At 47.2% G+C, this 12,299-nt stretch overlaps 1 protein-coding gene across 1 annotated transcript; it reads right to left on the minus strand.

Moving 5' to 3' along the window:
• Nucleotides 1–2,991: 2,991 nt before the first annotated feature.
• On the minus strand, nt 2,992–6,832 carry LOC102714965 (brassinosteroid LRR receptor kinase BRI1). Its single transcript, XM_040520465.1, has one exon. It carries the CDS (start codon nt 6,706–6,708, stop codon nt 3,352–3,354), a length of 3,357 nt encoding a protein of 1,118 aa, XP_040376399.1. The 5' UTR covers nt 6,709–6,832; the 3' UTR covers nt 2,992–3,351.
• Between the last annotated feature and the right edge of the window lie 5,467 nt (nt 6,833–12,299).

Below are 12,299 nucleotides of genomic sequence, written 5' to 3' on the forward strand. Positions count from 1 at the left end.
GAATGACAATTTCATAAAACATGCATTCAGACTAGCCAAAAAATAACTAACACTTGAGTTCAAACTTTATTTCAAAAAAAAATAATTTTTATCTTCTTACCTACCGTTAGTCCAGGAATCAAGAAGTTTTATGCATTAAAACCTCTTAACTGCCTAGCTAACTTCCGATACTTCTTTCATTTTTTTTTATTAATGAGAAACACTTTGGTTATTTTGTCTCCCTAGCAATTATTCATTGGGATGGTGGGCGTTCATTCCATAGAGGGAATGGCGCATTAGATTTTTTTTTAGAAAAAAAACTATTAATAAAGTATTCTAAATTTGAATTCCTAGCTGTAGCTTGAACATAGTGATAGATTCGATCCGAAACTTGTAATTTTAAAAGGTTTATTCATTTCTTAGTATCAAACGGTCCCTATAGTTGTATAATAATGGTATTTGAGTTGATTATGCACGAAGAGGGTGTCCAATAGTTGTAGGGGTTGTTCGGATGGTTATCTAAGAATGCGTAAGCTCACTAAATAATTGGGCTAAGTTACCAAGATTGCTACCAAAAATTGAAGCCATAACTTAGTGTGATTTTTTCCCACAACTTATTGTCTTTGGGATATGTGGGGCTAATTTATAGAAAAAAAATAGCATAACTAACTTGTATCATGAACAAAACACTACAATAATTTGGTCAAATCACTTACCAAATCATTGATAAAATGAGGAAAGCTTTAGCTAGTAACCAAACGATTCTTTACGAGCATCTCAACAGTTTAGTTGCTTCTCCAAGCTAAGCACCCTATCTTTTCGCTTCTACTTATACATATGAGCTAAAATTTGAATTTTCAAACATAATTTAGAGTTGATAATGAATTTTTTTAGCAAAGTTTATTTCTCAGCCATGATTTTTGTATCATTAAGAATACGTATATAAAAATTTTTCATAAATTATTTTTCACTTACAAATATGCCAAGCCAAACAATCATCCCATAAATTTTGGTAATTTGGTAAAAAAATTGATCTTCAACATACTTGCCAACTGAATGGTTGCCATCCGTCTAGGCAATTCTCTCTATTTGCTAGCCAAATTGGGAAACCAAAGAAGACTTGCCAATGATGGGCCACACCTCCTCTCTCGCATCCATCGCTTCACAATCGATGGCCTCAGAACGGGTTGCACGCAAATGCAACGTGGTTGGGATGTTTAGGTTGATGCGGTTCGACAAGGGAGGCCAGCAGCGGAGGCAATTAGCGAGGGGCATTGACAAGGGTATTTTCTAAGCTTCTTCTCATCCTCGTAAGGAGTGTCGAGTGAGTCCTCCAAATCTTAGCCGCTAGGAAATGCTCCCCTCGTCCTTCCTCCTCACGATGGACATTGTCGCTAACGAAGTGTCGCGCCTCTCATCCGACCCCACACCCTCCTCAACAGTGTAGGCCTAAGAGCGTCGTCACATGTCATCCAACACCTCCTTCTCGATATGCTTATATTTTAGGATGAAGGTAGTATGCTTTAAGAGAATGTATTATGAGCTCTTAACACAAATTCAAGATGTCATGTAAAATTAAATGATGATTTAAAAAGAGATGAGATGAGAAAGGGAATGAGCCAACCTCAAAGGGTAGTTTCTACACTCTCCAAAAGTAAGAGAGGAAGAGAAACAACGGATTGGCTAATTAATGTTTGAAATTAGTGTGCTAGATACATTATAGAGATGATATAATGTATGTGTAACATTTTAATGATGAATTGTTTATATGAATAAAATTAAAGGTGACGTTGCCTATATTATAAAACTTGCTCGAATGAATTGCTTATGTTTTTTTTTTTAAGAATCGCTTATGTTAGGAAACCATCGAGCCACATGGTGGTACAGGTGCAACTATTCCACGGAGGGATAATGATAGCACTGGGCGAGCAAAATTTAAGCCAGAGCGCTAACGCTATGCGGACAGGCAGAGGGCCCACGCCCTTGTGGTGATGTCAGAGACTCCATTCTGAGGCACAGTTTGTCAATGTCACCATGGCTCCTGTAGCTTTTTCCAGGCCTTGTGTCTGTGTTGTATGTGTATGTGTTCCACTGTAGTTGCACCAAGGGGGCAGGCTCCGTGGGACTTTTTTTGAGCTCCTCAAAGGTAAAAACTAAAAAAAAAAAGAAAGACATCTGGCCTAGAGAAAACGACCTGTGTAGGCTGTGGAGATTGGAGAAGCTACTACTTGCTGCCCTGTGGTGATATAATAAAGGCCAAAACCAGAATGCCTTTCAGCAAGTTCATGAATTTTTACCCAATGTGGCCAGCTCTGCTCTGCTCTAAATTCTCTCACAGTGAAAGGAATGGGCAAAGCAAGACAAGGAGCACACTGCAAGCTCAAATCCTGAACTTGAAAGCAACCTATCGTTTGAACAACCTATCTTGAAATCTGGGGGAATCTGCATGCATGCCAGTATGCCACTCACTTTGCGGACACACGCATCATTAGTTTAACAACGCCCAAGCATCGGACACAGCACCATGCAAGTATAATAGTAGGGAGAAGGGTTATTATAAGATGGGAGCCATGTTACCTAGCGATTAGGATAATCAGAGAGGACAAAAAAATGCTTAGGGGAACCTTTGACCGACTAAAGGCTAAGCTAAGCCCCTCTTATGAAATGATTTGAAGACAAAGCAAGCTCCCCCGAAATAAAAGAAAGGTGCTTGTGCTGCGTGAGTGCGTCTTCTTGTGTGGGTGTCACTGGCACACTGCACCTGACCCCACGCAAGCAAAGCCATGCGCTACCTCACATGGAAACAGGAGCTGTGTCAGCCTCTTGACTGGCCATTTGCTGTTCAACCTGTCCTGTTTCCCTCTCACCACCACCACTCCTCCGGTGGCGCTTCTTCTCAGATTCGGATGCCATTTACTTGCAATGACCCCCCTGCAATAATATCCATGTTTGATGAACTCATGCACATTTAAGCCATTGATAAAAGGCAAGAGAAGGGGGGAAAAAAAGATGTGACAAGAAGCAACCTAGGCGGATTTTGATTTGCGCCAAAGAAAAAATCAACATTTATATATGTACATACACAGCTCTTGCTGCATTGCGATGGGAAAACAAACAGGGTCACGGAGAAAGCTGCGAAAAAAGAAAGAAGAAAAGATCTACTCCTATAGGTACACAACAACTTCGACTAATCAAGCTACAGCTGGAAAATTCTTATCTTGTACCCATCAGAAGCGAACGCTAAGCTTGTGTGTGGAGAGTTCAAAATGGCATCCATCTGAATGACTGTTTCTACTGGCATTTCGCCGCCGACTGGCCTCGTTGGTGGCACTCACCGCCGGCTGTTTCTCCTGTGTGTCGGTGGTGGTGGTTCTAATCCTTCTCCTCCTTGGCTTCCCTGAGGGGCATGTCCAGGACGCCATAGCCTCCCTCATCGATCGAGCCCGTCGCTACCGACGAGGTCTTTGAGTCAACCGTCGCCCCGGCTTGGATCTCCTTGAACATTGCCATCACCTTCAGCATCGTCGGCCGCCTCGACGGCCGGTCATCCAAACACGCACAGGCGATTTTCAAATGCTCCAGCAGCTCAAGCTCAATGGGCGGATCCTCCTTCAGTAGCTCAGGGTCGAATACATCGGTGATCTTCAACTTGGTGTGCTGCTTGACCCATCCCACAAGATTATTGTCCTCCCCGAAGTCCGCCGAGTCCGTCGGCGGTTTCCCGGTGAGCAGCTCCAGCAACACAACACCGTAGCTATAAACATCACCCTTGGTAGTGCATCTGAAGCTCTGGTAGTACTCCGGTGGCACATACCCCGGCGTTCCGGCAAGAGTGGACACGCTAAGGTGTGTATCCACCACGCTCATCAGCCTAGCCATACCGAAATCAGAAACCCTTGCTTCCAAATGCTCATCGATAAGCACATTGCTCGACTTCATGTCTCGGTGAATGATGTGGGGAATGCAACTGTGGTGGAGGAATGCCAAACCCCTTGCAGCTCCAACAGCGATTTTCCGTCTTGCCTCCCAATTCAGCTTCTTGCCAATCTTTTTACGGTCATGCAATACATCCTCCAAGCTGCCAAACTTCATGTAATCATACACCAACAACCGCTCCTCACCAGCCTTGCAATAGCCAAGGAGCGGAACAAGGTTGCGGTGTTTGATCTTGCCAATGGTCTCCATTTCTGCAGTGAACTCCCGGTCACCCTGCCCACTTACATGTATTAGCTTCTTGATTGCAACAATCTTCCCATCTTTGAGCTGTGCCTTGTAGACATCTCCAAACCCACCAGACCCAATTTGGCAAGCAATGTGAAAGCCATTTGTGGCCTCAACAAGATCAGCCAGGGTGAGATTCTGTAGTGGCTTCTCGAATGCCGCGAGGTTGATGCTAAGAGCATTTGTACCAGAGAGATTGTGCCTCCAATCAGAGTTTATGGTTGCAGAATGTGACCGGCTATCAATATATATATCACGGGAGGTGCTTGCCTCCTCGTTCTTCTGCCTCCGCCTCTTGCTCCCAATGGCTATGATGACCACAATTACACAGAACAGTGCAAATAACAGTCCCATTGCAATACTGCTTGCCATCGATGCCTGCCTCCGGTGGGATTGGTGGTCGTCTGAAGATTTTGGGAAAGTATGGTCACACTGTGGCAATGGGAAGCCGCATAGACCAGTGTTATTCTCATACTGGCTCTTTGGGAATGTGGCAAGGGAACCCAGCTCTGGAATTGTTCCATTCAGCCGATTATTTGACAAATTGATCTCCGACAAGGAAAGTGTTGAGAAAGAGTTGGGTATTGGCCCTTCCAACTGGTTGTACGACAGGTCAAGCACAGCAAGTTTCTTTGCCCCTGCTAGCGCCGGTGGGATGATGCCAGACAATAGGTTGTGCCCAAGATTCATGATCATGAGGTAGAACATGTCCCCCAGTTCGCTGGGAATCTCTGAGTCTAGCTGATTATATGACAAATCAAGAAATATCATCGAACCATTCTTGTTGAAGGTATACTCCGTGCTCCCCACATACATCCTTGTGAAGTTGCACAGCTTCTTGCTCGGCATCCGACCGAGGTCATCAGGTCGGATGCTGGTAAACTCCAGCAAGCTCCCCTTGCCACGGCACTCACTGCTCAGCTCGTCATTTCGAAGATAAACGTACGGCCGTCCAACAACAAGGCCAACATTCATCTTCCCAGACTGCTTCGCCAACTCTTTGGGTATTGACCCATTGAGCAGGTTGCTATTCAGGTCCAGCCAGACCAAGCTCTGGCAGTCACCGAGCTCCGGCGGTATAGGCCCTGAGAAGGAATTGTTGCTGAGCTTCAAGATAGACAAATAGCTGAGCCTCCCAAACCATGAAGGGATTGGACCGGACAGACGGTTGCTCGCCAAGGAAATCCAGTTCAGCTTCGTACACTTCTCCAGTTCCGGCGGGATGCTACCGCTGAGCCCGTTGTAGTCGAGGATGAGATGCTCGAGGCCTTGAATGCGCGACAGGGACGCCGGTATCGCGCCCTCCAGCTCGTTCTGCCACAGGATGAGGTCCTGCAGGTTGACAAGGTCGCCGAGGGATGCGGGGATGGACCCATTGATGTAGTTGAGGCTGAGGTCGAGGGAGACGAGGCTGGTGCAGTTGGAGATGGCATCTGGGATGCCGCCGGCGAGGTAGTTGTTCTGAAGGTACAGCAGATGGAGCTTGGAGTTGGGATCTTGGCAGAGGGACGACGGGATGGTGCCGGAGAAGGTGTTGGAGCTGAGGTCGAGCTGCTGGAGCTCTGGCAGCCCAGCCACGGAGTCCGGGATGGAGCCGTTGAAGTGGTTGAAGGAGAGCGAGAGCGCCGTAAGCAGCTGCAGCTTAGCGAAAACCTCGCTGGGGAGCTCGCCGGAGAAGTTGTTATTGGAGAGGTTGAGGGCGTTGAGCGAGGTGAGGCTTGCGATGTCCGCGGGGAACTCGCCGGCGAGGTGGTTGAAGGAGAGGTTGAGCACTTTCAGACCGCGGCAGTCGGAAAGTACTCCGCCGGGCACCTCACCGACGATGAGGTTGCCGGAGAGGTCAAGGTACTGCAGCCCGGAGCAGTTGGTGAACTCCGGGAGGCTGGAGATCCTGTTCAAGGCAAGGTCCAACCACCGGACTGCCCCGACTCCGGCATCCACCATCCACCGGAGGTCGCTTTCCTCGGTGATCTTGTTGTTGGACAAATCAAGCGAGTCCAGCCCAGCAAAGCCCGGACCGCCACCGCCACCGACCTTCGCCGCACCAACCGCATCGCCGGAAAGATTCAACGTCTTCAGGCCGCCGCAGGCGCCGGCCAGGGCCGCCACGTCGGCGACGGAGCCCCGGAGCGCAGCATTCCCGGACAAATCGAGCGCCTGCAGCCTGCTCCCACACCTCGCGCCAGCCGCCACCGAGAGCGCGCCGCTGACGTTCGCGCCACGGAGGCTCAGCGTCTCGACGCTGGCGAGCTGCAGCAGGGTGGCCGCGACGGCTCGGAACTCCGCATTGAGCGGCACCCCGGCGAGCGACAGCGACGTGAGCCTCCCGTTCCGGCACCCGGCGCCCGGGAACCTGCACGCGCCGTCTCCCCCGCTCCACCCCTTGAGTGCCGCCTGGTTCGGCACCGCCTGCCTGAACTCCTCCAGCAGCTGCGCGTCGTCGGCCGCCGCCGCCCCCCTCGCCACCACCACAAACAGCGCCGCTATCGCCACCCACAGGGAATCCATGTACGAGCTCACTACCTCACGACCATTAGAGAGAGACAACCGGTCCGCGGTGGCGTAGAGAGAGAAAGTGGAAGAGGTAGAGAGAGACAAAGGAAAGGAGGGGGGAGAGAGTGGGAAGTGATGAGGAGGAAGAGGAGATGGAGAGAGAAGACGCGAAGAAGAAGAAGAAAGACGCAAACACAGTAGAGGGAGAGAGAGAGAGAGAGAGAGAGAGAGAGAGAGAGCAATTAACAGCTGTAGGTGAGTGAGGGAGGGAGGGGGTGGTGGTGGGGTCACATGGCATGTGCCCTCGCCTGCGAATCGCAGCCCGGCGCTTAAGCCGCGGAGGAGAGGAGAGGTTAGTATTATAGTGGCAGTATAATTCTAAACCCCGCGCGCGCTTATCCGCTGCTTACGGCGAGGTTAATCCCGATCCGATCCGACGGCCCCGGGGGGGGGGGGGGGGGGGGGCTGCCGGTGCTCTGCTCGAGGCGCGCGGGTCACGTGCCGTCGCTAGCCCCCCGCGAGGCCGCCGGATTGACCGGCCTGCCCCTCGCGTCGCGCGGAGGCTCCGGTGGTGGCGCTCGTGGGCAGCGGAGCGGCGTTCGTCGCGCTCCGATCGTGCGGAATCCTGGGCGCGCGGGCGTGGTGGAGGGAGGGAGCCCCGGCCGGGACGCGTGCGTGCGTGGGCTGCGTTGCTTCGCGAAGGGTTTTTTGTCTTTTAATTCCGAAGTGGGCTGGTAGATCCGATCCCGGCCGAAGCGTGCGGTGGAGGATGCGGCGCCGTGCGACCTTTTTTTCAGGGCTTCCCCCCCACACACCCCCCAAGTTTTGCCCGCGAACGATGTTGTCACGGGGCCAGGATGGCAGTGATCGCCTGATCAGGAGGGATCGCGTACGTGCGTGCGTGCGTACCCCTCCCAGTCCCAGTCGCAGCCCAGGCGTGACATCGTTACGCGCCGCGGATGATATTGCGCGCCGTGAAAATAGAAGCCTGGGCGGCCTACCGGCATGGTTGATTTGTGAAAACCAAAAAGGTTTCCTACCCGCGAAAAGACCATAGGGTCATCCATAATTTTAGGATATAGTGATCCGGATTTATGTTTGGTTGGATGGATGGGACTATCTAATGTTTTGTTTAGTTGGATAGATGAGGAGGGATATGATGAGCATATTTAATTACTAAATACTAATAATATTAATTAATCAACATAAATATTATTCTAATTAGTATAAATTAATAATGAAATATATCTATCATCACTAATTTAAACTTGTTAATTACTAATTAATAAGAAAACACGCTTATTATCACTAAACAATCACGAATGAACATCGTTAGTGAAGGTGGATGAGCTCATCCATCCAATTTGGCCAGATACACCCATCTAGCATCTTCATGTAATATTCCTCTCCTCGGCCACCCTATCCAGATTCGTCCGTGAACCAAACACAACAAAAAACTGGGCGGCCATCTTCCATCCAGGCAAGTCCAGCCAACCAATTGCAAACACACCCTTAGCTACTAGAAAAGAGGAGTGGTACATGCACTTTCACTGATCATTTGCAAAATAGTTGCACACTGTGTTAATTTTACGATGGGACAAAAAGATATTCAATAATATGATGTAGTTTTAGAAAGAATTGATTACGTATAAAGAGCGATACTTAACAGTTGTATAGTAATACCAAAAAGTTGATTTACTACTGTGTTTGAAAAATATTTAAGTCATTGAGTAGCTCTAATAAAAAAGATTATAACAAAGGATAGTTAGGTACTTAAAATATGGGTCAGGCATCAGGTAAAAAGTTTGGTTAGTGGTTAAATAGGTAATTTGCATCATGTCTAAGTCAAAGCCAAACAAGTAATTATATTTTGTTCACGGGCATATCACTCATGCCATGCAACAATATTTTATTAAAAAGATATCATTAGCATGTATTAATGTTGTTTTTCGCATGTATCATATCTTAATTATTGCATATATTTGTTAATGTTATTTGGATTTTATTTATTGTATAGTTTTTTCCATTAAAATATAGAGTTATTGACTATGGTTGACATAACATATAGGTCTATAATCTTTTTAAATAAAATCAGGGAGTTCATGGGTAGATAACAAATTCACTTATGCCACCCGCCATCACTATTGACGATGTGTATAGGAGTAAAGACATGGAGCATTTACCTATGGTCAAATGGTGAGAGTAAGGAGCAACATCAATTGGAGGGGAGTTTAATTAAGCGATAGACCAGGTATAAACTAAGTGGTCAATCAAAATTGCATGTCTTTTAATTGACGATAAAACTAAGTAATTCGTCATTAATAATAAGTTACGTGTCTAAGGATTTTGTAGGTACGCCAAGAGTTCTATGATGGGAAAGAAGCTCGATGCTACTCCATGGGGCTCTCTCTGATGTTGATCATCCGCTTAATCGCCTCCCTATACTTCCATGACGTTTCTACTTGCATATATAGCATCTTTATGTGGAGTTGATGCGTGCAACAATCAAAAAGGGTGTGCTACCGTGGTAGAGTATAAACAAGCCCTTGTTCAATTTTATTGATCCGATCTATCTTCAGAATTGCAACAAAAGACCATAGTGATGTACTTCAAAGGTGCATTGTGTGGTTACAGAGAGTAAACTCTGCGTGCCAAACAAAAAGGGCGAGAGGGTCAGGCCTGAGACTCAACAAGCAGCCGTTGCAAATGCTATGATCATTCATGGAAAGCTACTTTTTTGTAATATGACAACCATACTTGGACGGGAGGAGTAATCGACAATGGTGTTTAATAGACTATGAGTGCATGAGACATATATTTGTCTCGCTAAAGGATATAAAAACTTTATGTTGCAACAGTTGTGACATATATTAAGTCACTGAACTACATTTACTACACGTGAGTTACATGACAATATCAACTTAAACTAACAATGCATGCTCGTGCCTTGGAGCTGGGATTTACAATGGTAAAATGATGTGTTAAGGCTAGTAAGAAATGCCTAATATACACGTATGTTCCACTTAAGGGTAGATCCATGGACACCCGACGAAATTTACAATAATCCCATTTACTAGTGCATAATAATTAGTAAAGTGGTTCACAGTGTATGTATTACTAGCACTATATGAGACACCCGATAAGTTTTATTCTAAATTAATTCATCCTGGGTCCAAGGCTAAGGAAAACCAATGGATGATGCGCATTCCAGATTTGTTTAGGCTGTGGAAGCATGCTTATTGCACCAACTATTGAGAAAGTGAATACCAATCATGGATGCACATGTCATGAATACACTTAAAACACATCCGAACATCTATGTGGGTGTAAAACAGGAGCATTAGAAATAAAATGGCGTGTATGTGGATGATTGGTGTTCGGACTATGTTAATTTTAGGAGATAATATAGTTTCAATAATCTTGTCTACTAAAAAAACTTAGACATTAGGGAAGGACCTAATATCAATTAAATAGGCAGAAATGAGGTTTCAAAACCAGACCGACTAGCACACTACCCTGTGAAACTAGCTGGAAGATCCCTGGATATTTCTCCTTGACTACTCATGTACCTCTCTTCTATCCCCGAATTACGGGCATTATTGGCTCTCCGCTACTCCCTAAATCAATCTTAAATGGTACTATGTATGTTTTAAAAATGTAGCACTAGATATGATAAATCATAAATGTTATTACAATAAAATGTTGTGAACATACCTTATGTTTAGATTTATATGATTAAGATGAGTACCAGTAATAAGTCTCTACATTTTGGAATATGTGTAGTAGCAAGAATGATCGACCATGTAGCTTAGCTCAAAATAAGATAGCCTTAGGAACATAACATGATCAAATTGTCCTCAATGATCTCGCTTCAATTCTATATGAAGGAAGAGAAAATACGAGGTTGCATAGTCACGTATGCTAGCTATAATATGCAGTAAGTAAAACTTTGCCTTTTGCTGCAATGCTCCTCAAACCATATTCACTCCTCAGACAGTTCACTCTGTTCTCTGTTTCAAGCTACTTTGCCTTTAGCCCTAGATGTAATTCTCACTCATATACTCTGTGTTTAATAATAAAGCATGAGTTGTTTAAAAAAAAAACTATGGGAGGGGAGATTCTTTTGAAACGTAATTCCGCATATAGCAGTAGTAGTACTATTTCAGGACATTTAGTCATTTTTGTTTTCTGTATGCAAACGTAAAATGCAAATGCACCCCTTCGAATCAATAACACTGCCATAATTCCCCTTAAAATTTTCCCCCAAACACAAACAGCCATATCGAGCATTTCAGAGCACCAGAAACGTGCACAGCATCTGGTTCCTGATTGGCACAGCAACACCCCCTGGCTCGAGATCATTAAGATCTACTACAGCCTAATCAAAACAAAACAAAACAAAAGCTCGAAAGATTCAGTCAAGGCAGGAACGCGAGAGGGAGAGGGGGAAAAAAAAGGAAAGCAAAAGGGGCTTTATTAGAAGTGGCTCCATGATGATGAGGTTACGGGCACACCCGTGCGTCTCATCCGAGCGCTCGTCATATTGGAGCTACGAGCGGGAGCACATACCCGTGTGGCGTGCCCTGTGGGCCCCGCCACTCATGCCGCAGCCGATCCGGCCCAACCCAAAAAAAAATAACCATGCCCTACCTCACTGACGTGCGGGGCTCCACGCGGGCGCGGGCCCCGCGCCCCAGTGGGACGAGCGCGGCCGTGGACGCCTGATTGGACAAGTCACTGGGAGATGTTGGGGGGATTGGCGGGGCCCGCGCCGTGACAGTCAGCACGTGCGCCTGTCCCGGGACCACCGGGCCGGGGCGCGATCGCGGCCGTCGGATTCAGCTTCCAAGCAGGCGGCCACGGAGGGGGTGGGCCCCCGCGGCTGTGGCCGAACGCCGCAAGCCGTTGGGTGTGGCGTGGGAGGAGGGTACCGGGTACGGGCAATCTGCCGTTAGATCTCTCTCCCCGCCCCCCCCCCCCCCCCCCCCCCCCCCCCCCGTCCTGTTGCCTGACGAAGAAAGAAAATGGTCACAACATACGAAACCGGCCGCTCGTGTGGTTTTTCCCTTGACCGGAGATGGACTCCAAGCACAAAGCCGGTTTGCTAATTACTGATTTGAAGGTGGTCACCCGCACTACACAACGTACTACTACCGTACTCGTACATGTCCTGTGCATGTAGCTGCATGGGCTAGCTATGGTGGCGCCACAGTAACAATATGGTTCGTTTTACCGTCAGGGTGACAAAGCTGTCTTTCAAATAAACAAAGAGAAACAAAATCTTTCAAACAGTATGGTTCATTCCTTTTATCTTGATGTTCCTTTTTCTTTTTCATTTTACTCAACCTTCGATTCGGTACGGCTAGCACGTAGACGACGTATCGAGTGAGCCGTGCCGCAATGGCGGGCGGAAACAAAAGTCGAAACAAATTAAGCTGCACGCGTGGGTGGGAGTGGTAGCAAACACCCTCTACCGTACAGTACGCACGTATCGTGTTCCTACGCGCAATTCTCATGTACGTACCCTCGCGCCCGCTCAAGCGCGATCGCGCGAGTGAGTAAATACCGGGGCCGTGGGGCTAGCCGCCGCACGTGAGAGGCGGATA

Source organism: Oryza brachyantha, chromosome 1, assembly GCF_000231095.2.
Source record: "Oryza brachyantha chromosome 1, ObraRS2, whole genome shotgun sequence".
Taxonomy (NCBI): domain Eukaryota; kingdom Viridiplantae; phylum Streptophyta; class Magnoliopsida; order Poales; family Poaceae; genus Oryza; species Oryza brachyantha.